At 46.5% G+C, this 25845-nt stretch overlaps 1 protein-coding gene across 1 annotated transcript in view; it reads right to left on the reverse strand.

The window, feature by feature from the left end:
• cfap36 (cilia and flagella associated protein 36) overlaps nt 1-25845 on the reverse strand; it is a 241130-nt gene that overhangs the window by 192724 nt on the left and 22561 nt on the right. Inside the window, exon 3 of the mRNA XM_038809714.1 lies at nt 13263-13364. Within this exon, the coding sequence (XP_038665642.1) occupies nt 13263-13364 (102 nt within the window). The remainder of the gene's footprint in view (nt 1-13262; nt 13365-25845) is intronic.

Here is a 25845-nt window from a genome sequence, read left to right on the forward strand (position 1 = left end):
GCTGGGATAAAAGGAAATGAGTTTGAATCATTTTCTTGCTTTTGTTGATTTGATTGTCAAATGTACCAAATTACAGTGAAAAGTATTTTTCTGCGGCCGAGGGAACATATACAGTACATACATAGTTGACAAAAGAATAATCAACAGAGAACACTGGCAAATGTACGGAGGTGTTTCCAACCTTTTTGTTCGATGTAATATGTTTTTCTTTCTTATTTTTTTTAATGCTAAAAGTTCATCAATAAACATCTGGAAATTTGTTCAGTAATTTTTCTCCACAGTTTTTAAGAAAAAACAATGTTGGAATCTATCAAGCCAGGTTTCACTCTGGAATCTGACTTGTCCAGCATTATCAGCTGGGATTGTAACAGATCAGAATCTCCCATTTCAGCATACAGCTATAATTTTTTATCTCAGAGTTTCCAAGCTGCACAATGAGCATTATCTGAATGTGATCTGTTATTTCAAAAGCCAATGCAAGAATTAAATTATAAGGTATTTAAAATGGTTATGCAAACAGCAAGGACGGCAGCATCCAAATGTGTTTATATCTCTGGAATTACTGTTGGATATAGTCAGGTACAGGATGAACATGCTTGTTTGTCCTCCACAAAGCGATGAAGAAACCTGCTGCTCTCACCAAGAAGGCATGAATGGAGATGAGCAGAATTGTTTCCCGATCTTGGATGATGTTCAGTTACCAGTTTGATTACCCAACAAGGCCATTTGCAGACTTACCTACATCTTGTGGTGCAAGTGCATCCTCCCATCTGCCCCCTGCACAAAACCCTGTCTTACCAAGCAGATTTCATCACATCACTTCTCACGCCCACTTGGATTTCAGCAGCATCCTTGCTTCACTATCGGTGCACTTCCCCACATCCCTCAGAGGAGGTTGGCAGTGGGGTTGCTGGTGGATGAGGTGGTTGTGAGAGCGGGTGAGGGCCTGCCATTCGGGGCTACGTGGAGCTAAGCGACACGAGGGGAGCTCACGGCCATCATGCTGTGGAAGGCACTTAGGCGGTAGTCAGGGGAAGGTTATATCAATCTGGGCACAAAGGGAGAAAACAGAGTGGGAGGAGAGGGCTAGATCGATGAGATTTTGAGGGTGGGCAGGAGATACCGAAGGCAGGGCTGTTGAAGGAGAGGCAAAGTTGGGGATGATAAGGGCAATGTGGTGATGGACCCGGAGGGGGTCAATGGGGTGTTCGAGGCATTTTATGAAAGGCTCTGCGAGTCGGAGCCCCCAGTTGGGGAAGGGGGGGGGGGGGTGGAATGGAACAGTTCTTGGATGGGCTAGCATTTCCTAAAGTAGAGGGGGGACTGATCCCTGCTGGTGAGGGCATATAATGAAGCAAGGGAGAGGAAGGGAACTCCCCCCTACTCTTTCTATCTTCCTGATTTAAAAAAAGTATAAGGATCCGGAGCAGTGCAGGTCATACCGCCCAATATCATTATTGCACATCAGCGCCAAGTTATTGGCGAAGGTGTTGGCAACGCAAATTGAGAACTGTGTCCTGGGGATGATAGGCAAAGATCAAACAGTTTGTGAAGGGGAGGCAGATGTTGCAAATGTGAGGAGGCTATTCAATGTGATCATGATGCCTTCGGAGGGGCAGGAAGTGGAGGTACTACTGACGATGGACACGGGAAAAGGCGTTTGATCTGGTGGAGTGGGCATATCAGTTGGAGTTGCTGGGGCAGTTCAGGTTCGATCAGGGGTTTGTAGATTGGGTTTGGATGTTGTATAAGACACCGGTTGCGAGTGTGCGGACGAACTGGTACTTCAGGCTGCATCGTGGGATGAGGTAGGGGTGCCTGCTTTCCACCTTGCTCTTCGCCTTGGCAATAGAGCCACTGGAAATGGCGCTTATGGCATCGAGCACAGGGTCTCATTGTATGCGGATGCACTGCTACTGCATATTTTGGACCCGGTGGGCGGCATCGGAGGCATCATGGGGATGCTGGGCAAGTTTGGTCGGTTCTCGGGATACAAATTGAATACGGGAAAAAGTGAGGTGTTCCCGATTGAGACGAGAGGGCAGGAAAGAAGACATAGGGAGTTGCTGTTCAGGGTGGTGGAGTGGGTTTTAGATATTTGGGTATCCAGGTGGCGCGGAGCTGGGCGCAGTTGCACAATCTGAACTTGGCTCAGTTAGTGGAGCAGATGAGGGTGGAACTTAAGAATGAAATGTACTGCTGCTGTCGCTGGATTAGCAGAGCTTTCTTGGAGCAGGGTCAAATATGATGAATTACTACTGCGTGGCAAATATTGCTATAGTTAGGAAATGGGCTGTGGGGGAGGGGTCGGTGTGGGGACAGATGAGAGGCAGCATCATATAGGGGTACGTGTTTAAGGGCTTTATTGTTGCCGCCTTTTCCATTCTCACCGGCCAGGTACTCCATGAGCCCAGTGGTGGTGTCGGTCGTCAGGGTGTGGGGCAGAGGCGACAGCATCTGGGGCTGGAGGGTGCCTCGGTGTGGGTGCAAATTTGTAATAACCATAGGTTTTCACCGGCGGGGCTGGACGTGATGTTTCGGGGATGGTGGCAGGCGGCGATTGATAGGGGGACTTGTTTATAGGGGGTAAATTTGCAGGGCTGGAGGAAGAGCATAAATTGCCATTGGGGAATGGCTTTAAGTACCTGTAGATTCGGGACGTTGTAAGGAGAGAGGTGCCGTACTTTCCTGGGTTGCCACCCTGGGGTTGCAGGAAGAAATAGGGGAGTGGAAAGTGTCAGATGTCTGTAAGGAGTTGATGGATTTGGAGGAGCCCTGGTGGGGGATATGAAGTGTAAGTCGGAGGAGCTGGAAGGGGAGGTGGGGGCTGAGACGTGGGCGGAGGCCTTGCGGAGGGTGAATGCGTCCTCGTCCTGTGTGAGGCTAAGCCTTATCCAGTTCAAGGTGATACATAGGGCTCCTATGATGGTGGCGAGGATGAGTAGGTCCTTTGAGGGAATAGAGGATAGGTGTGGGTGTTGTGTGGGGTGGGGGCTGCAAATCACGTCCACATGTTCTGGGCGTGTGCAAAATTGAGGGGGTTCTGCCAGGGGTTCTCGGACGTGATGTGGAGGTGGTCCCGGGTCCAGATGTGGTGATATTTGGGGTGTTGGAAGACCCGGAAGTTCAGGGGGTGAGAGAGGCCGATGTTTTGGCCTTTGCCTCCCTGATAGCCCAAAGACAGATTTTGCTTGGGTGGCGGGACTCGGAGCTACTGCGGGTGTGGTTAAGTGACTTGGCGGAATTCTTGAGGCAGGCGAAGGTCAAGTTCACCTTTTAAAAAATATATATTTTTATTCTCCTTTTTCACATTTTCTCCCAAATTTACACCTGTCGCCACCTGGGTTGGCCACTTCCTCACACAAAATGGAAGAACGCAAAGGTTACAGGGAAAAATGGACAGTTGCAAAGAGACAAGCAGTTTGCAGAATCCCCTGTGTATTCCGGCTGCTAAAGAAACCAGACAGCATTGTAACTAACAAGCTGCGCATGTTAAGTGAGCGATTCCCGGTGATTCCCAGGCACAATGGACACAACAGTTAACTGCAATCGCTACATTCTATAGAAGGTCAGACTTCTCGGCGCCAAAGGGAGTCTGAAACAATAAGCCCCAAAGACCTCCCAGTGATCAAGGAACAGCCCCGTTATTGGGGAAATTCAAATCAATCGATTGGGAAGAGATCCAATCGATTGCAAGTTTATAGAGGGTCCGCCCAGAAGGGCGCGAAGCCCCTGGGACCTATAAAAGTCAGGTCCCAGGACTGATTCTTTCTTCTTGACCAGCCGGCCCTCCCAGCAGAACACCTTTGCAGCAGAAGACCTTGAGAAGGAGAGGCCTGGTCAGCAGCCGCCATCAAGTAAGTGTCATACAACGCATGCTACGAGAGTAGACACTCCTGACCCCTTTAGTCCACACCAACTGGAAGCTTGCGGATCCAGGAGTGTCCAGGACGAAGCAAGAGGCCATTGTTCCCTGATCCGGCAGTTCCCTTATTCCAGATAAGTATTGGCCTGTTAGTGGTAGGAATAGCCTAGTCTTTTAGTGTTATATGCATGAGTAGTAAATAACTGTGTAATAATAAACGTGTCTTGTTTGAACTTACTAACTGGTGTATTGAGTCATTGATCTGAACTTGAACTTGAATCTTGTGGCGATATCATAAGGATACCTGACGACTCTAGAGCTAAGGAATAAAACAGAGCCAATTGAGTGTAAAGCACACTCACCCAGAATGAGCAACACACCCACCAACAATAAACAATAATCAGTAACAAATAAATCAATCCCCATATCAATAACAACGACCCCATCCTCCCACCGAACCCCAAACATTAGACCTCAAGTTCACATAAACAAATGACAAAAAGGAATCAGGAATCACCCATAGTCACCATTAACACACACAGTCCCCCTCCCCCAACCCTCCCACCCACCCCCCCAACTAATGTTCGATGTTATCCAGTTCTTGAAAGTGCACAATGAATAATGCCCATTAATTGTAGAATCCCACCGTCCTTCCCCTCAGTTCAAAATTAACCTTCTCAAGAGTCAAGAATTCCAACAGGACCCCCGCCACACCAGGGCACAGGGTGGAGAGGTTGCTCTCCAACCCATCAGGATCCGCCTTCGGACGATAAACGAGGCGAAGGCTACAACATCTGCCTCCACACCCATTTCCAACCCTGGCTAGTCCGACACCCTGAATATGGCCTCCCAGGGGCCCAGGTCCAGTTTCACGTGCACCACTTTAGAAATTACCCTAAAAACCTCCTTCCAGTAATCCTCCAGCTTTGACAGGACCAAAACATATGAACGTGATTAGCGGGATCTCCTCCCCCCACCCCCGCAATGTTCACACACATCTTCTACTCTTTCAAAGAATCGGCTCATCCTCGCCCTCGTGAGGTGTGCTCGGTATACCACCTTCAGCTGTATTAGCCCCAACCTCGCGCACGAGGTGGAGGCGTTCACTCTTCGGAGAACCTCACACCAGAACCCTTCCTCCATATCCTCTCCCAACTCTTCCTCCCACTTCGCTTTGATCCCTTCCAGTGGTGCCTTCTCCTCTTCCAAAATAGCTCTGTAAACTGCCGACACTACCCCCTTCTCCAGTCCCCCTGTTGTCAGCACCTCCTCCAGCAATGTGGAGGCCGGCTCCACCTATTTCCTTTCTGGAAAAATCTCGAACCTGCATGTATCTAAACATTTCCCCCTGCTCCAGCCCGTACTTTGCTTCCAGCTCCTTCAAATCCTGCAAACCGACCCCAAGAAACAAATCCCCTTCTCCTCCCATTTCCCAAAAATTTCCATCCCACTTCCCTGGCTCAAATCTGTGGTTCCCACGAATCAGCATTTCCCATGATCCTGCCCCCAACCCAAAGTGTTGGCGAAACTGCCTCCAAATTCTCAATTAAGCTATGATTACCGGACTCTCTTGAGTATTTCCCGAAGCAGCTCCAATTCCCCCTATCGACACACACTCGGTTCTGACACGCACGTCATCGGCATACAAGAACACCCTATGCTTTATCCTTCTCGCACTATCCCTTTCCATACCCCCGAACTTCTTATGCGATGGCCAATAGTTCAATCGCGAGTGCAAACAGCAGGGGAGACATAGGGCATCCCTGCCTAGTCCCACGGTGGAGAGAAAAGTATGTCGAGCTGATGCTGTTTGTACAGACACTCGCCCTCGGCTCCTTATATAGTAGCTTTATCCAGTTCACAAATCTTGGTCCAATCCCAAACCGCTCCAGAACTGCCATCAAGTACCCCCATTCTACATAGTCAAATGCCTTCTCAGCGTCCAATGCCACAACCACCTGTTTCCTTCTCTTCCGCCGGTGCCATAACCACGTTCAATACCCTTCCGAAGTTTGAAAAGAGCTGCCTCCCTCTCACGAATCCCGTCTGATCTTCACCTATCACATTCGGGAGGCACTCCTCCAGCCTACCCGCCAGTACCTTCTGCAATACATTTGCGTCCATATTCAAAAGTGATATGGGCCTATACGACCCACACTCCGTCGGGTCCTTATCTTTTTTTAGCAACAGGGAAATCAATGCCTGCCCCAACGTTTGTGGCAACACCCCCTTCCCTATCGCCTCTTCAAACATCCCCACCATCATGGGTGCCAGCTTATCCTTAAATTTTTCATAATATTCCACTGGAAACCCATCCGGCCCTGACACCTTCCCCGACTGCATCCTTCCAATCGCATCTTTTATCTCCTGCTCCACTATCGCTCCTTCTAATATAGCCCTGTCCCCTCCCCTAACCTCGGGTACTCCAACCCATCTAGAAATTCCTGCACTTCCCGGTCTCCTCCAGGTGGCTCTGACCTGTACAACCTCTCCTAAAATTCCTCAAAGACCTTGTTAATCAGATCCGGAGCCACCACCAACTTCCCTGCCCTGTCCCTCACCTGAACAATTTCCCTTATCGCCGCCTCCCTCCGGAGCTGACCTGCTAACATATGAGCCTAATCTCCATGCTTGTAAACTGCACCTCTTGCTCGCCTCAGTTGGTGCACCGCCTTCCTGGTAGATAGTCGGCCAAAGCTCGCCTGCAGTTGCTTCCTCTTTTCCAACTTTGCTGGGTCCCCATCTTCTGCATAACTCCTATCTACCTCCAACATCTCATCTATTACCCTCTGCCGCTCCAACCTCTCCTCTTTGTCCACCCTGGCCTTAAAACTAGATCACCTCACCCCTCACCACCGCCTTTAGAGCCTTCCAGACAACTGCCTTCGACTCCTCACTCGTACAGTTGAAACCTACATATTCCTCAATTACCTTTTCAATTTTGTCACAGAACCCTTGGTCCCCCAAAAGTCCCAAATCTAATTTCCACCCCGTACTCTTTTGCTGACCATTACTGATACCCCTCGAGCCCTTCCGTCAAATTCAGAGGGAAATACCTGACTAACCCAGCCCTTTTTAAGTCTCACCTGGTCCTTGACCCTCAAGTGAGTCTCCTGCAGCATTGCTACATCGGCTTTCAAACTTTTAAGATGCGCAAGCACCCTTGACCGGACCACCTAACCCCCTCACGTTCCACATGACTATCCTAACTGGGGGTCTCTCAACCCCCCCCCCCATCCTTCTTTTTTTTAAATTAAATATTTTATTGAAGCATTTGTAATTTTTACAATTTAACATATTGACATTTCTAAAACAACCGCACAGGTCGATGCACAAAATGCCCCCTAAAATAACACACAATAAGCCACGTACTCCACTTCTCCTGCCCTATCCCCAATTACCCATATACTAAATTCCCTGTCCTTATTTAACATTACCATGCCTCCTATTTCTCCCCCCCCCCTTTTTCCTTTTCCATATATACAAACAGATTAGGGTTTCCAGCTCCCTTGCCCTCACAGGGGCGATATATGGACCCCTACCTAATAACAACATGTGGAGGTGCTACTTTTATATGCAATGTTTATCTATATGTACTCAGTGAATAAAGTTGCGCATTCTCCCAGTGTCCGAATGGGTCTCACCTCCACAACCCAAAAACGTGTGCTGGGTAGGTGAATTAGCCATGCTAAATTGCCCCTTAATTAGAAAAGAAAAGAATTGGGTACTCTAAATTTATTTTAAGAAAGACCGTAAATAAAACAAATTTTTATGCATCTACAAGTTTGATTTTGGTAGCTAGAGCTGCCCTGCCCTTGTTGTTTGGCTTGGGTTTCACCAAAAAACATAAGACTTCAGAGTTGATGACCGTATTTCAATTTTAAAAATATATTTTAAACCACCTTAATATTCTTGTGCACATCTGATGGTTTTTTAAAAAATTATGCAGCAAAATGCTTCCACTTTTCTTGAAAACCATCCATATTGTTGGGCACTTACGAATGGAAACTCTTAATTGCCGAATTGTTTACAAATAATCAGTCAACTGAAAGGTGGTTAGTCGTAGTCCAAGAACTTTCCCTCTCACTCAGTTAAATTCATTAAGCTCTCAAATGAGAGATATAAATGAGCACAGGTTCAACGGCCAATATGCCCCTTTCCTTTAGACACAAACAGTTATAGAGAAAAGCATGAGGGTTGGTTAGTTCAGTTGGCTAGATGGCTAGCATGTTGTTCAGAAAAATGTCAAAAAGGGGTTTGATTCCTGCTCTTGCTGAGGAAGAATTGGGATTTACCTCCTTGCCCTGGCATTGGAAGGCAATGGTAAACCATCACTGACAAAAATTGTCAAGCAAACAGTTGAGAACACATGACAATGACATGGATAATGACATTGGTAGATGAATGGTCATTCCCAAGGAGTGAAAAGAGCACACAAACTTTCAGCTTCTCAAGCAGAACTTGTTTTTTTTATTTTTTAAACTTGGGAGACAAAAAAGTAATTTTTCAATTGGTTAGATGTTCCTGCAAGGTGCCAGACTATTGGTCTGTTACATAAGGTGTAGAATTTAACAAAACCTCATATTTGCCTGTCATTTAATTCAATAATGTCTGTTTGATGGGAGGACCGACTGAGGGTAAGAGCAATAAGGCAAGCCCAACAACACTTCCTATTTTAGATTAGATTGTTCATGTGTCATTACAGTGCTGAACTCATCTGTTAGCACACTGGGCTAAATCGCTGGCTCCTAAAGCAGACCAAGGCAGGCCAGCAGCACAGTTCAATTCCTGTACCAGCCTCCCTGAACAGGCGCCGGAATGTGGCGACTAGGGGTTTTTCACAATAACTTCATTGAAGCCTACTCGTGACAATAAGCGATTTTCATTTTCATTTCATTTACCCAACGTTCTATCTACCAAAGAGAAATAAATTCATGGGAGCTATGAAAGGGGCAATTCAGTAGATTATTCTTCAAAACATTCACCTCTAATTTCTCCCTGTAGACACAGTCACATCAGTTGAGCCAAAAGCTGTCTTATCAACAGGCTCAATTGCAAGAATACCCTGTTTAGCCGGCCATTTGGGATTCCAAATTTCACTTTTGAAAGAAGATCAAAACTTTACAATTAGATTTAGTCGTAATTCTGTGATTGACGTTGAATACCTCTGTGTGCCCTGAGGAAGAGTCAAATCTATGACATCGCTGATGAAAATTTGGCAGGGATCGACTTCTACTTGAAAATCAGAAAGTCTAATGAGGAAAGACCACAAGACTGGATGTCTGCTCACTTTGGTTCTTCCCAAGTGTGCATATCAAGCAAGGTAGACAATACAGTCCCTTTAGTTACAGGTAAAGAATGCACATCAACAGGCGTTTTGTAAAGGCAATCCGAACAAAGATTAAGACATAGCAATGGCCAATTCCTAGAATACAGATAAAATGTTGATGGCATGCAAATTTTACATCTGTGACTTCTACCCAGAAGACCCAACTAATTCAAATGGAATGACCATATGAAAATGTAGCCATGTTCAAAGATGGTGATCTCTTGAAGGTTGAAAAAGTCCGAAGATTAGCATTCTTTCATTTTCCTACCTTTTGGTTCTGCAGGAGGTAAGAATTTATCGATAGATAGTGCTCCCTACAGAATCTTGAATCCAGGTCATTGATGCAATGATATGTATAATGTAAGGAGTGTAAAGGGTTAACAAGATGATGTTAATGTATCTCAACACTAGATGGCATCAGAGTAGTCTTATAAAGGGCTGCACCTCTAGGTATTCTGGGAGAAGGTTATGAAGAAGGATAGTGAGAGGTTGAGATAGATTTTTAGCTGTACCAAAAATATATTATAGATTTCTGTCACATAGATTTTATACTGTTGTTTTATTAGCTACTACTTAGTCAAGTGTGTGAACCATTTGAAGTAGTGTAAAATAAACTAGCTTTGTTGCAAATACAGAGCTTGATGTTCTTTGTCAACACCATGACTTTTAGCCATCTTAGAGAACTACACAAGGAACATCACAATTGAGAGTGAACAAGGTTCAATTTTGTGACCACCAAAATGTTCAAATTAATTAATATATAATCATGATTGATATTATCCAAGCTATTAAAAAGGACTTTGATTGAAAAAAATTAAAAGCCAAAATATGGCTGATATTTGAGATTTACAAATATAAGCAATAGGAATCCAAATAATTCTCAGTTACAAAGTGTTGTGGGAGTGAGAATATATTTGGAAAATTGTATCACATATCACATAGAAAAATAAAATAATTTACATAACTTCTTTTTGGGGTAGAAAAAGACAGGAGTAAAAATCCACATGAAATGCGGTAACTCTTTCAATTTCCAGTGTTTAAATGCACTGACCATAGCAGATGGGGGATGACCAAAAAAGCGAGTCAGCCAGCTCTACGACGAAAATAGAGTATTTTTTATCGCTTTTAGGGCAAAAGATTTTTAATAAACTAAAACATACTGTCCTACAGGTAGAAATGGACATCATTAAAGCTTTGTATTAGATTCCAGAGTTGAACTGCCTGAATGCAACGGAACTGAGCTTTCATAAAAATAATCCCCAGTACGGACAGAGGTTGGAGCAGGGAGTGGGGTGAATGGCTAACAGACTAATTCAGGAGAGCAAGAAGGATGAAAAAAATAGATAGCACCTGTGTATTGCACATCAATTGTTGAAACACAACCCATGCTGTCATTTGATTATCCTCACATGCTGTTACTGGATTAAGACATAGACTTGGGCCCACTAATGGTTTGCTTTACATAAACACAGATGAATCATTTATGTGACACAATAGTGAAACCTACATTTCACTATTCTCCTTGATACATTAAATAATAAAGATATCACTTGCTTGCTCTCTAAACATAGAAGTTTACTTAGCATCAATCTGACCTAGATCTCCTGTTAATCAGACAAAACAGCTGTTCGGCTTCAAGCTGAAAGAGCAAACACGCTTTTTCAAGTAAACCAAAGTACAAAAATATGATATCCTGTGGTATTATGCAGAAACAAAAGGTAATGATTGATTGTATCTTGCATTTTTAGATCAACAGCCATTCGTAGGCTAACACTTGGAATACTGGCTACCTGAACACAATCATCATCTCAAAGGCTTTGGTCAATGAAAGGACTACAAACTGCCTCCAAAGTATCAAATCACGCAAATCAAACAGAACAATACACAAGCAGTAAGAGATCCTCAAGTGCTTTTAAGGAGCACTTCCAAGAAGCAGCTTCCAAGGACTGCTTTAGTGACTGGAAGCCAGTGTCCAGTGGCATACTACTGGGATCTGAGCTTGATCCCCTATTATTTGTCATTTATATGAACAACATGGATGACTATGTGGGGTACGATAGTAAGTTTGTGGATAACACAAAGATTGGCCGGGTGGTTAACAGTGAGTTTGAGTGTCTTGGGATCCAGGAAGATATTGACGGGACGGTCAAATGGGGCAGATAAGTGGCAGATGGAATTTAACCCAAGTGTGAGGAGGAAGTATTTAATGAACGATATGTCACTGGGAAGTCCGAGGAGCAAAGGGACCTTGGTGTTTTTCTATAGATCGCTGAAGGCAGGTGGACAGGTTATTAGGGTGGTGAAAAAGGCATATGCTTACTTGCCTTTAACAGTCGAGGCATAGATTACAAAAGCAGGGAGGTCATGTCGGAGTTGAATAGAACTTTAGTGTGGCCACAGCTGGAGTACTGTGTGCAATTCTGGTCGCCACATTATAGGAAAGATGTGATTGCACTGGAGCAGGTGCAGAGGCGTTTCACTAACATGTTGCCTGGGATGGAACATTTACGTTATGAAGAGAGGTTGCATAGGCTTAGGTTGTTTTCATTGGAACAGAGAAGACGGAGGTGCGACCTGATCAAAGTCTACAAGATTATGAGGGGCATAGACAGGTGGACAGGGAGCAACTGTTCACCTTGGTTGAAAGGTCAATCATGAGAGACACAAGTTAAAGTTGAGGGACAGAAGGGTTTTTTTTGGGGGGGGTGGGGGGATATGATCTAAAAAACATAAAATATTTTACCCAGAGGGTGGTCTGGAATGCACTGCCTGGGAAGGTGGTAGAGGTGGGTTGCCTCATATACTTTAAAAAGTATCTGGATGAGCACTTGGCACGTTAGGTGGATTGGCCATGCTAAATTGCCCGTAGTGTCCTAATAAAAGTAAGGTTAAGGGGGGGGGTTGTTGGGTTACGGGTATAGGGTGGATACGTGGGTTTGAGTAGGGTGATCATGGCTCGGCACAACATTGAGGGCCGAAGGGCCTGTTCTGTGCTGTACTGTTCTATGTTCTATAACATTCAAGGCTATGGGCCAAGTGCTGGTAAATAGGATTAGGTAGGTACATCAGATGTTTTTCATATGTCGGTACAGATTCAATGGGCCGAAGGGCCTCTTCTGCATTTTCTGTTATTCTGTGAAATAATGCATATAGTGAATTTTCTCACATCCTAAAACCTATGCAAACCAACGCAGAACATTGCTAGCCAAGACAGATTTAAATCCTGTGAGCTGCATAAACTTTTCATGTACTGTTTCTAGGAATAAAAAAATCCCAAATAAAAAATTTAAGAGCAGCATTTCCTGTTGTAATGTCTAATCAGAACATTTCCTGTATCTATTTATATAGTTATTTATCTTTTGAATAAAACAGACTGAGAGCACGCACAGGTTTTCAATTAAGCATTTTCCTTTGGCAAATTCATCTGCACTTATTCTGGGGAAACAGTTTTTAAGATCAAAGAAATTGGCATATGCATTTTCCAGAACTGTTCACTTCTTTTTAGGCCATATCAAGTGGCAGGCTGGGTGACATGGAGGAAGTGAAGGAATAGCTACTTCCTGTATAATATTTGTAACACAGAGGTAACACTGAAAATAAATAGTTTTTGAATAGCACCTGTGAGCACAATTTTGTAATGTTGTGAGATATGCTGTTTGCTGATTCTGATCATTTAAATTTCCTATTAAACCTGACTGATATATGTTGCCTGAAGTCTATCAGCCAAGCTATTTCTCCATGTGTTAGTGCGTTCTATGAACAAAACAATTTCTATGAGCAAATCAGCATTTTAAGGAATTTCTATAAAGCATGCCACCTTATTAGGCAATTTGTGCACAAGGTCGTGCTTCGAGGGCTTGCTTAAAGGAGTATTCGTTTGCACTGAGCAAGAGAAAACCTAACTAATGAAAGCCAAAATCACAATCGGTTAATCATGGAAAAAACACCTTGTTCTTTTTTTGTAATTCATATTGCGCATTTCACAAAATATTGGTCAATGGGTTACATTATAACATTTGGCTGAGAATTTTAATCCAAACATGGGAGTGACAGAACTTGCTTTTTTACCTGAAATGACTCAGACTGTGCAAGTGGGGAATTGCAGGCTTCTAAAAACTGGTCCTCCTGGATCCCGACATCTTGGAGATAGCCCTCTAACAATTGTTCTACCTGCAGTACAACAGGATAAATTAAATATGCAAAAGTGAGGAACCACCAAAAATAGGCAATTGAACGTAATATGTAACTCTTTCAAATTTGAAAACTTCAGGCAGTACATTCAAACAGAAAATTGATGACCCCTTTGGATGTTGCATTCACTGTTTTATCACCTTTTGTACTTGCAATCTGATTTTTTTTCTACCTTTCCTGTTTGCCTGTGCCAGAGAGGAGGCAGATAGAACATAGAACATAAAACAGTACAGCACAGAACAGGCCCTTCGGCCCTCAATGTTGTGCCGAGCCATGATCACCCTACTCAAACCCACGTGTCCACCCTATACCCGTAACCCAACAACCCCCCCCTTAACCTTACTTTTATTAGGACACTACGGGCAATTTAGCATGGCCAATCCACCTAACCCGCACATCTTTGGACTGTGGGAGGAAACCGGAGCACCCAGAGGAAACCCACGCACACAGGGGGAGGACGTGCAGGCTCCACACAGTGACCCAGCCGGGAATCAAACCTGGGACCCTGGAGCTGTGAAGCATTTATGCTAACCACCATGCTACCCTGCTGCCCCAAACCAGTTGCAGACTAGAGACAAAATTACAAAAACAGATAGCGAAAATAAATATTTTGTTCCCTTTGCAACAATTTTAATTATTATCCAGATCATTGTGCAAAACTGCATTCTCAGGGTCCAATTGATTTTTTGTACAGGCAATATCTTCTAGTTCCTAGAAGTTCAATAATAATACTTTTAGACTCAAAATGCCAGAGCTTCAAGTCTATTTCTTATAGCTTTCCAAGTGGCTAGTGAACTGATCCAATAGTACTCAGCAGTGCAGAAGTAAATGTGGCACCCTGGATGTTTATACATGTCGACATATAGGGCAAAACTTTTCATTAATCAAACTAAGTGAGATGGCAGGCAGTTTCGACAGCACCCACCCCGCTAGCCGGAATGGTAAAAACACACATCCGATTCAGTACTTGGAAGTCCATTATTTATGCACAGCTAAGTATCAGACTCAATCATCTGTCGGGTTGGGGGCTGATTTGCCCGCCTGCCATCAGCTAGCAGGGTCCAAAGTCCAGGCTTTATATTTAAATGCCAGTCCAACACATTCAGATCAACTCTCTGTAGCCCACCTGTCTCCAGAAGGCCATCACAGATGTCTGGTAACCAGAAAAACGAGGCTTGCAGCCTTAAGAAAAAGTCAGCACCCGGCTTCACCCACCAGACCTTTGACGCCTTGATCAGAGGAATACGGTTGCAAAGACATGTCCTCTATCCCAGGGATAGCTCCAAAAAGCAAACCAACCTCACGTCTCCGGCCTGGGAGGCCATCGCAGAGGTCAGCGCAACTTGCAACCATGCCAGAAACGTCATTCAGTGCAGGAAGTGGATGAATGATTCCATCTGCTCCACCAAGGTAAGTCATCCTTCAACTCCCTCCAATATCAAACTCTCATCATGGTATCCTGCACTCAAACTGCTCTTACACAACCATTAGCAATGGGCACGTATCAACACGCATTCTCTCACACAGAGACTTTCACATCACCACCATCCCATCTATCATGTTGCTCACACTGCATCTTCTAACCGTTCTGGGGAAGGCTCACCAAACACAGGGCACATGCACCTTACCCAACCGTTGCTCCATCCTTTCTCATTGCATGCCTTGCTTTCATCTTCATCCAGGCCAAGCCAGCACACAATAGGAACGATAGGGGAGAGACAGCCAACACCATTGCTCTCACCAAGTTTGAGGAGGCTGCAGCCAAGCTGGCTGGGGAGGGCAGGAATTGCTCCTGTGGAAGGGGATCTCGGACTCACAGGGTCCGCTTCACAGCTCCAGGGTCCCAGGTTCGATTCCGGCTTGGGTCACTGTCTGTGTGGAGTCTGCACATCCTCCCCGTGTGTACGTGGGTTTCCTCCGGGTGCTCCGGTTTCCTCCCACAGTCCAAAGATGTGCAGGTTAGGTGGATTGGCCATGATAAATTGCCCTTAGTGTCCAAAGTTGCCCTTAGTGTTGGGTGGGGTTACTGGGTTATGGGGATAGGGTGGCGGTGTTAACCTTGGGTAGGGTGCTCTTTCCAGGAGCCGGTGCAGACTTGATGTGCCGAATGGCCTCCTTCTGCACTGTAAATTCTATGTAAGGTAGCAAAGCACTATTCTGAGCCCCTAGACCACACCTGAAGCAGCTCACAGCACTCACCCGCACCCTCAACCAGCACAGAGACGTACACATCTTGGTGAGGCTGTTACCAGTCCCCAGGCGAGGTCCCTGAATTTATGATTTTGGATGACATGCCCCAAAATTGTTATGCTCCCAGGTGAGGAGGGGTAAATTGGCTCTCCTTTTTTATTCAACTTCCCTTCAGTTTGTCACAACAAGGTTAATTTAAAAAGTATCCCTTTCCTTACAGATACTTCCTGTCCAAATGTATTTATGCTTTTAAAACCAGCCAATTAAACAAAGTTTTCTTGAGTTAAGGAGTTTATTACTAAAAACATGAGAAAAACACAATGCACATACACAGAGATTAGAAATGAGAAGCGAGTCCAAAAATTTAAATTTTATACAAAAGAGTCTTTGGCTTGTCAGTGAGGAATAGATGGTGAAACGTTGCAGACATTTAATTGGGTAATTTTGGCAGCTGAGGAATTTGTCTGGGGATTCTTAATTCTGCAGGTTATCTGCAAGTTGTCCTGTTTCCTTTTCGACTGTGAGAGAGTGAGAGGGAAAAGAGCGAGGGACTTATTTTTTTAAACCTACAAGCACAGGGATAACAAATGGATATTCTTCAGAAGTGACCTTCATTGCACATACTTGCATAGTAGACCTCGAACACCAAACTTGTAGAGACCAGGGTTGCAGTTGGTTTTTAACCCTTTTTCTTGTAAGAATAAAATAAAAATAATAATACCTTATTGTCACAAGTAGACTTCAATGAAGTTACTGTGAAAAGCCCCTAGTCGCCACATTCCGGCGCCTGTTCGGGGTGGCCGCGACGGGAATTGAACAGCGCTGCTGGCACTGTTCTGCATTACAAGCCAGCTGTTTAGCCCACTGTGCTGTGCACACCTGGACGCAAACATGTCTTTCACCCAGAAACAGCTTTCTTCCAACTCACACCATGTCCGCAGTCTGGGATATAACTTATAGGAGATGGTTTCTGTTGAGATGATAATCAGCCTTCATTATCTCCACAGAGGATTACAGTTCAGTTTTTGCATTGCATCTCATCCTTCGAAGTGTCTGTCTGAAAAATGATGCAACATTATTCTTTCTAGACTAGTTGTTCAAATATAATCCACATCAGAATTTTCCAGCAAGTAGTAATCCACATCGGAATTTTCCGTCTCAGCCAGCTTTTGCTTATATGTCCATTTTTAAAAAAGACATGTCTTACTTAAAGTTCAATGACCTGGCAGAAAAAAAGAGCCAAGTTTAATCAGGCAAAGTGGCGCTTTATAAATGCGAGGTGCGATTTGGCATGTTATTCCCAGCCAGAGCCTGGGTCACACACCAGAGAAAGTACTATTTTAATACCCCGGCGGAGGCAAACTATTTTGTACAGGCCAACGACCTGGACAAAGGATGGGCGAGGCAGCGATGAAGTCGGGTCGGAGGAAGATCGCTGAAAGAAACAGAAACAGAGATTCACAGACAATGTGCACGAAACAGGGCGGAAAAGCAGAGTTGGCATTCGGATTGGCTTTGGCAGACAGGGAGCAGGCAGAGGAAACAAGATGGAGCCGCAAGCAGCCACTTTGGAGGATCCCTAAACAAAGGGAGACACCGGAGTGCAGGCGCATACCCACATGGCGTACTCATAGTTGGCGGCCATGTTGTCCCCTGGACAAAGGGAAACCCCAGAACGCAAGGGCCCAGCCTCATGGTGACAACGCCGACCGTGGCCATTTTGGATGACCTCCTAACAAAGGGAGGACGACTACAGGTAAGAAAGGGCTGGGTGGGACAGACGTACCATTCATGTTACGGAACTAGGGGAGTAGCCATACTGATGATCAAGAGGAACTGTCCTTGTTACCGAACAAGGGCGGCAGTATGTCATGGTCAGCGATGTCGTAGACGAGGCACCAGTAGTACTGGTAAAACGTGTACGCACTCAACTGGAACACAGACTTTATAAAGATCATGGTGGAAATCCCCGACACTGACACACACCAACTGATCTTGGGTGGGGGGCGGGGCAGCAACTTTAACTGTGTAACTGATTGACCAAATCCCAGAAGGGGAAAAAGACAGGCAAGGCTAGGGAGCTAGGAACATTTATGGACCAATGGTGGTTCCCACACCCTGGTGAGAGGGAATTCTCATTCTTCTCACCAGTCTACAAGTTATACACCCGGATCGACTTCTTTGCAATGGGGAAAATCGGTGCTTGCAGGAATAGTAAGAGCGGAATACTCCACGATAGTCATCTCCGACCACGCTCCACACTACATGGATGTGAGGTTGAAGACCAGCCATGCCCAGCGCAAAACATGGAGGCTAGACACGGACCTTTTGGCCAACAAGGCTTTCTGCCAGAAAGCATCACAGGCCATATACGAGTACATTGCTAACAACCAGAATGGGAAAGTCTCACCTTCCACGTTCTGGGCGGCACTGAAGGCGGTGATTAGGGGAGAGATTATAGCCTATAAGGCTCACAGAGACAGGGAAGAGAGGGAGGCCAGGTAACAACTGATCGACTCCTTCCGGGGTCGACAGAAAGTACTCCCACGCACCGACCCTAGAGCTTCTGGCGGAGGAGAAGAAAAAGCTACAAAGTGGACTTTAACCTGCTATCCACCAGGAAAGCAGTGCACCAACTCCTCCAGACCTTCTGCAAGCACGGAGAAAAAGGTTGGCTGCCTACTGGTTCACCAGCTGAGAAAGCAGGCAGCTACGAGGGAGATAGCTCAGATTTAAAAAAACAGCAGAGGCAGACAGGTAACTGAGCCAAAAGAGGTCAAACAGGCATTTGAGTCCTTCTACCGGGGGGGGGGGGGGGGGGGGCCTGGCCCCACACCCAAGGGACATGTTTGCAGACTCGCTAGCGAGGGGCACCCCACCTCCTACGCTAACAGAGGCCAGGATATCGCTGGTACCCAAAAAAGGACAAAGACCCAATAGAATGCGGATCGTACAGACCCATTTCGTTGCTTAATGTAGATGCGAAGATACTCGCGTGTAAGTCCTGGCCAAGAGACTGGCGAGCTGCGTGCCAGAGGTGGTTGCAGAGGACCAGACCGACTTTGTCAAGGGTAGACCGCTAACTCCGAACATCAGGTAACTAGCCCAAAACAAATTCCGCTACCTGGCCCATTTCTAGATAGCCCGTGACTGGACACGGTCCACAAGTGGAATCTGACCAGTCTGGCAGAGGAAGTTAAAAACAGAGATGTGGATACACTTCGCTCTCCCTGGCGAGAAGGGTGCAGACGATCAAAATGAACGTACTGCCTCCTGTTCAGATCCATACCGATCTTCATCCCCAAGGCCTTCTTCCACTACATAAATAAAATGGTCAAGGTGTTTGTGTGGGGGGTTAAGAATCCAAGAATCCCCAAATCAACACTGCAAAAGATGAAAGTTATCAGCTGTCTGGCACTGCCCTATCTACAATACTACCACTGGGCAGCTACAGCAGAGAGAGTGAGGGGATGGATACGTGAAGTGAACCCACCATGGAATTGGTTGCGGATGGAGGAGTCTTCCGACAAGAGAACGGCCATCCGGGCCCTCGCCACGACAACGCTCCCCAACAAAATACACATCCTGTCCAGTGGTGGTAGCCACACTAAAGACATGGAACCAGATGAGGCAACATTTTGGTCTAACCAAGATGTCCCCCATGGCCCCCATCTGCGGAAACCACAAATTCCCACCAGCCATGCTAGACAGCACCTTCGAGAAATGGGAGGGGGGGGGGGGGGATGAAATGAAATGAAAATCGCTTGTCACAAGTAGGCTTGAAGTTACTGTGAAAAGCCCCGAGTCGCCACATTCCGGCGCTTGTTCAGGGAGGCTGGTACGGGAATTGAACCGTGCTGCTGGCCTGCTTGGTCTGCTTTAAAGCCAGCTCTTAGCCCTGTGCTAAACCAGCCCCCGACGCTACCAGTTAGGGACTTTTACATGGGTGACAGACTAGAGACACTGAGCGAACTGACGGAAGACCTGGTAGTACCAACAGGACAGGAACTCAGGCACCTCCAAGTCAAGCACTTTCTCCGCAAGGAGACGGTAGGTTACCCCAGGGCCCCGAGGGGACGTTATTAGAGGAACTGATAAATACAGACAGTAAGGAAGGGGGTAACTGCGGGAACTTCGATGGACAGTTATTGGACAGGGCAAGACTACCACTGGACGAAGCCAGACAAAAATAGGAGGATGAACTGGGGACGGAAGTGGGTTGGGGACTCTGGAGCGAAGCACTGATTAGGGCCACCTCCCCCTCCTCCTGCACAAGGCTCAGCCTCATGCAGTTCAAAGTGGTGCACAGAGCCTACCTAAGCAGAATGCGAAATAACAGGTTCTTTCTGGAGGGTGAGGATAAATTTGAACGGTGCCAGGGAGACCCGGCCAACCACGTCCACATGTTCTGGGCTTGCCCCAGACTTGTAGGGTTATGGACAGCCTTCTTCGAGGCAATGAGGTGAGGGCGGAGCCGTGCCCGAGATTGGCAGTCTTCGGGGTATCGACCACCCAGAACTACACATGGGGAAGGGTGCCGACGCCCTTGCTTTCGCTTCCCTGATCGCCCGCCAGAGAACACTGCTCGGCTGGAGATCAGCAGCACCACCCGCAGCTGCAGACTGGCTGGCAGACCTGTGGAATTTCTCCATCTGGAGAAGATCAAGTACACCATCTGAGGGTCGGAAGAGGGCTTCAACAAAGTTGAGGGGCAATTCGGCCTGTTCAAAGACCTGTTTGAGGCCAACAGGGACTACGGAAAGAGGGAGAGACGGGGGAGAGCAGACATGAACACACAATACTAAGAGGTACAAAGGGGGGAGGAAATGAGGAGGAGGCCCAGGGGAACCACAGGGAGAAGCATGGAGCAGGGAGGGAAAGAGGGGGCAGGAAGCTCCCTGCCCCTGAACCCACAAAGCCTGCAACAAAAACCATTAAGGAGGGGAAAAAAGGGAAGAGGGAAAAAAACAGGAGAACGGGGCTCAGCAATATAACCACACAAGGCAAAAGAGAGTTTACCAAGATGGGGACAGGGAGGGTGGGCAGGGAGTGAAGATATATCAAGAAAGATGTATGTACATAAGAAACTGTATAAATTCTAAATATCGGACACAAAAGTTTCACTCTGTAAAACTGAAAATGCCAATAAAAACATTTAAAAAAAAAAAATTCAATCTGGTGCTATATCCATTGTCATGACAGCACAGCTCTAAATTATGCTCAGGCTCGCTTTGGGAACACCTCACCCACACATTCCTACAGCAGTGAGAGGCAGGGATAACCCTGCTGATGCTATCTGTGACTCGAGGGCTGCTGGACCACCCACTCAGTCAGAGTCAGATGATGAGCTTCTTCAAGTGCCCGCCACCTCAATGCTGGAGATGCAATGACAGGAGGTGGAACATCAGGCAGAGATTCCACTGTCACTCGGCAGGTTAGACCAAACGATGGCGGGGTCCATCCGCATTCTGTCTGATGTCATGGCTCCAACATGCGAGTGCCTCGAGGTCACCATGGGAAGGTTGGAAACCTCCATGCACATCTTGGTCCAGCTGGTGTTGCCAGATTTGCGCTCAGCCCTGCATTTCATGGCCACATACCCTTGTGGGCACCATCTCATCAGCATTGATATTTTCGCGACACTGTTTCTTCAGTGGGAGTGGTAGAACACATGATATGCAGATGTAGAAATTTGAATTCAATAAAAATCTTTAAACAGTGTAATGATGGCCATTGTAAATTGTTCTAAGCCCATCTGGCTTGCTAATGTCCTTTGAGGAAGGAAATGTGCTGTCTTTACCTCTTCTGGCCAATATGTTACTCAGATCCACAGCAATGTGGTTGACTCCTAAATGCCATGTGAAATGGCCGAGCTAGCCTATCAGTTCAAGAGCAATTAGGGAGCAACAAATGCTGGCTGAATGAATTTGTTTTTTTAAATGCATGGGAGAAGATCCCTAGGCATGTCTTCATCTCAGGCGCAGGAGTATTTGCATCATTAGATTTGGATTTGATTTATTGTCACGTGTACCGAGGTACAATGAAAAATAGTGTTCTGCGTACAGTCCAGACAGAACGTTCCATACATGATAAAACATACGACATACATAAACACAATGTAAATATAGACACAGGCATCAGATGAATTACACAGAGTGTAGTACTACTCAGGAGAGAAGCTGCGTGGAGAGATCAGCTCAGTCCATAAGAGGGTCATTCAGGGAGTCTGGTAAAAGCAGGGAAGATGCTGTTATGAATCTGTCAGGGCCCGTTCTCAGATTTTGTATCGCCTGCCCGATGGAAGAGGAAATAACCTGGTGGGAGTGGTCTTTGATTATGCTGTCCACTTTCCCAAGGCAGCGGGAGTGCAGACAGCGTCAATGGATGGGAGGCGGTTTTACATGATGGAGACTGGGCTGTGTTCACAACTTTGTAGTTTCTTACGGTCTTGGGCCGAGCAGTGAAAGCTTCAAATCTTCTCTCCATCGTTTTTGTTCCTCAGTTCCCAGAGCGAGCACATTTGCAGGCACCATGAACCAAAGTAGAGATCATGGCCTGGCAATTCACAAAGCCAGAACGCGCAAGTGTAAATGCAGGATTATATTTGCAAATGGTTGGCAATTTTTCGAGATGAAAGGGAATGGCATTGAGGGAGAGGAGAAATTTGGCCAGATATCCTGAATAAACGTTACTTTTCTTGGAACCTGCGCAAGTCTCCCATGGGCAGGATTCTCCCATTCGGCGGCAGTGTCCACGCCGTCAGAAATGCCTTTGTGTTTCACGACGGCGTGAACGGGCCGCTGGGAGTACCGATTCTGGCCCCTACAGGGGGCCAGCACGGCGCTGGAGCAGTTCATGCCGCTCGAGCCTCCCATTCCGGCGCGAACTGTGCGCCGTGGCGCCAGCGTTAACGAGGACATGTGCAGTGGCCTCCCTCAACGTGCCGGCCCCGTCGCAACGTGGTGCGGGGGTTCAAGGGCCAGCACGCATGAAAATCGGCCCGGTGAGCGAGAGGCCGACCCGCCGATCGGCGGGCCCCGATTTCGGGCCAGGCCCCATCGGAGGAACCCCCCCCCCCGGGGTCGGGGTCGGAGCCCCCACCCCCACAGGCTGCCCCCCGACCCTGCGCGCAGAGTTCCCGTCGGCTGCGACGAGGTGTGGACGGCGCCGGTTGGACTCTGCCTTTTTAGAGCGGCTTCCTAGCCCATCCAGGCCAGAGAATCGGCAGCCCGGCCGCGTAGCTCCACGGAGAATTGCGTGCCTACGTTGGGGCGGCGTGGCGCGGTTGCAGGGATTCTCCGGCCTGATGCGGGGCTGGGAGACTCCCATCCCACATCTTCCTTCCTCCATGCCATAGCATCATCATGCTCATAATGATGCCACATTATCCTGAGTTCCAGGGCCCTTGGATATTTATCCTCTTATGAGCTCTCAACCTCCTCCAGTTCACTCTCTGGCAAGGAATCACTCCTTTGCTGATAAACAGGTTACATTAAATCCATGGAATAAAAAAATGAACCGTGGCAGCATGGATACTGTTGTTTGTTGGACTGGAGGAAGCTGTAAAGTGGGGTTCCTCAGGGGTCAGTACGAAGACCACTGCGTTTCTGGATCTACATTAATGACATTATGCAGGTCACCAATTTCAAATTTGAGGATGACATAAAACTTGAAGTTACTGTGTACTATGACGTTAATAAAGGCATTAAGGATCCAGAGTTTTATAAATTGCAGCGCAGAGTATTAAAGCAAATTCACGGCATACCTTTATAAAACGCTTGCCACATGAAAATTCTAGCGTATGGCTGTGTTTAGTAATTGTAAACCTGGACATGAACATCTATCTCGGGAGTCAATGGGCAGCGCTGTGTGTACGTCACTTCTGTAATGAACATCTGTTGTGGCTGTAGAGGCTGTTTCTGCGAGCGGCAGTCCCTCCCACAGCTGGCACAGATGAATGGTGCTGGCTTGAGGTCGACTAATGTTTTTCTCTTTTCAGCAGGGTCTCTTTTCCATCACCTAGTCATCTCTTTGGTGCTATGCTTTTCCCACGACATTCCTGACTGCTCATATCCAGGCACTCCAGTCAGCAACGAGAGCTTCTCACACATCAACTCGAATTCTGGTTAACTTGAAATCGCTCTTGCAGACATCCTTGTAAGCAGATTGTGGACAACTTGTTGGTTTCGTGCCGATAGCAAGCTGGCAGTAGAGCAGGTCTTTAGGGATGCAGCCATCATCCATTCAGCTCTTATGATCCAGCCAACAGAGTTGCCACTGACTCAAGATACCAAACATGCTAGGGATTCCTAATGCTGGCATGATTCCATATTTGGCACTTGAGATATCCAGATTCATCTGAGGCAGAGTTGAAGCCGTTCAACCACTTTCTTGACTTCCATAAGTGTCCATTGCCTCACCACCTGAAAAGGAGAATGTGGGGAACACAAGCTGGTACATACACAGCTTTATAGTTTCCATTAGTTGGCCCGCACTCCAACTTTGACATGACAGCTGCAACCTTGGAAATCCTGTTGCTGATTTTGGCATCCAGGAACAGGATGCTGGCAATTGCTGATCCAAGATAAGTGATGTCAATGAACCACAGAGCAAGGTTGTCAATGCAGATTAAAGTGGGAGTCTCTACATCTTGCCCCATAACTTTGGAATTCCTGACACTGCCAGTCCAAACTCCTTGCAAGCCCAAGAGAACTGATCCACAAGCTGTTGCAAGTGAGCTTCAGTATGGGCTACCGGTCATAAGAAAACAGCAACTTACAAACTAGGACATTACACACTTTGGACTGAGCACCTAATCTTGCCGTTAGCTTTGGCGTGCAGATAGACATCTCCAACTGCTGATCTTGAAAGCCTCCAATGATGCTCCATTATAACAGAAGAAATTGTAAAGGTTTTCATGGAAAGAAGAAATTATACACAGGAGTCCAGGTAAGCACAATTTTGGATTGGATTGATTTATTGTCACATATACAGAGGTACAGTGAAAAGTATTGTTCTGCATGCAGCTCAAACAGATCATCCCGTACATGAAAAGAAAATATATAATAGGGCAAACATAAGATACACAATGTAAATACATACATAGGCATCGGGTGAAGATGTGTGAAGAGATCAGATCAGTCCATAAGTACGCAGCCTTGTGGGGCCCTGGTATTGAGGTCTATCATGAAGGAGGTGTTGTTGTTTATTCTTACTGATTGTGGTCTATGGGTCAGGAAGAGGAGGATCCAGTTGCAGAGTGAGGAGCCACGTCCTAGGTTTTAGAGCTTTGATATGAGCTTGGCTGGGATTATAGCGTTGAAGGCGGAGCTGTAGTCAATAAATAGGAGTTCTGGTTGTCGAGATGCTCCAGGGACGATTGTAGGGCCAGGGAGATGGCGTCTGCTGTGGTCCGGTTGCGGTGGTATGCAAATTGCAGTGGATCTAGGCATTCCGGGAGTATGGAGTTGATGTGTTTCATGACCAACCTCTCAAAGCACTTCATTACGCTTGATGTCAGGGCCACCAGACGATAGTCACTGAGGCACGTTGCCTTGTTCTTCTTTGCACCAGTATGATGGTGGTCTTCCTGAAGCAGGTGGGGATCTGGGAATGGAGAGAGGTTGAAGATATCCGCGAACATATCTGCCAGCTGGTCCGCGCAAGATCTGAGTGCACGATCAGGTATCCCATCCGGGCCCGTCGCCTTCAGAGGGTTCACTTTCAAGAAGGCCAATTTGACTTTGGAAGCTGATTTGGTGGGTGTGGTGTGTCCGGGGCTGCTGGGGCAGTCAACAGTGTTTGATGGTTTCCTGCTCAAACAGAGCATAGAATGGAGTTCATCTGGGAGGGGTGCGCTGCTGCCGGAGATTCTGCTCGGCTTCGCTTTGTAGCCTGATTTTCTGCAGCAGTTAAAGAATCTGCCTATACTGACAAGATCAAAGGCCTTGTCTAGGAAAACAACAGAGTCATCTGTGCTGTTCACACCACATGTGAGCAAATCTTGTCAACTATCAGTCTGCCAATTCTGAAGCTGCAATAAGACTCGTTAGATGCGTGATGCCATGGTCTGCAATCTGGTCAGAACAACGACCTCCCTAACAAGGAGACACCATGGTAATTGTTACAGTCACTGCAGTCCCCTTTGTTTTTGTACAAGGTGACTATTTTTGCATCACTCATGTCCTGAGACACAAATCTTTCCTTCCAGCAGTGACACATGGAAATGCCACAGCTTTTCAATTTTGATGATTTTAGGTGGAGTGCCATT

This window comes from Scyliorhinus canicula, chromosome 1, assembly GCF_902713615.1.
Source record: "Scyliorhinus canicula chromosome 1, sScyCan1.1, whole genome shotgun sequence".
NCBI classification, from domain to species: domain Eukaryota; kingdom Metazoa; phylum Chordata; class Chondrichthyes; order Carcharhiniformes; family Scyliorhinidae; genus Scyliorhinus; species Scyliorhinus canicula.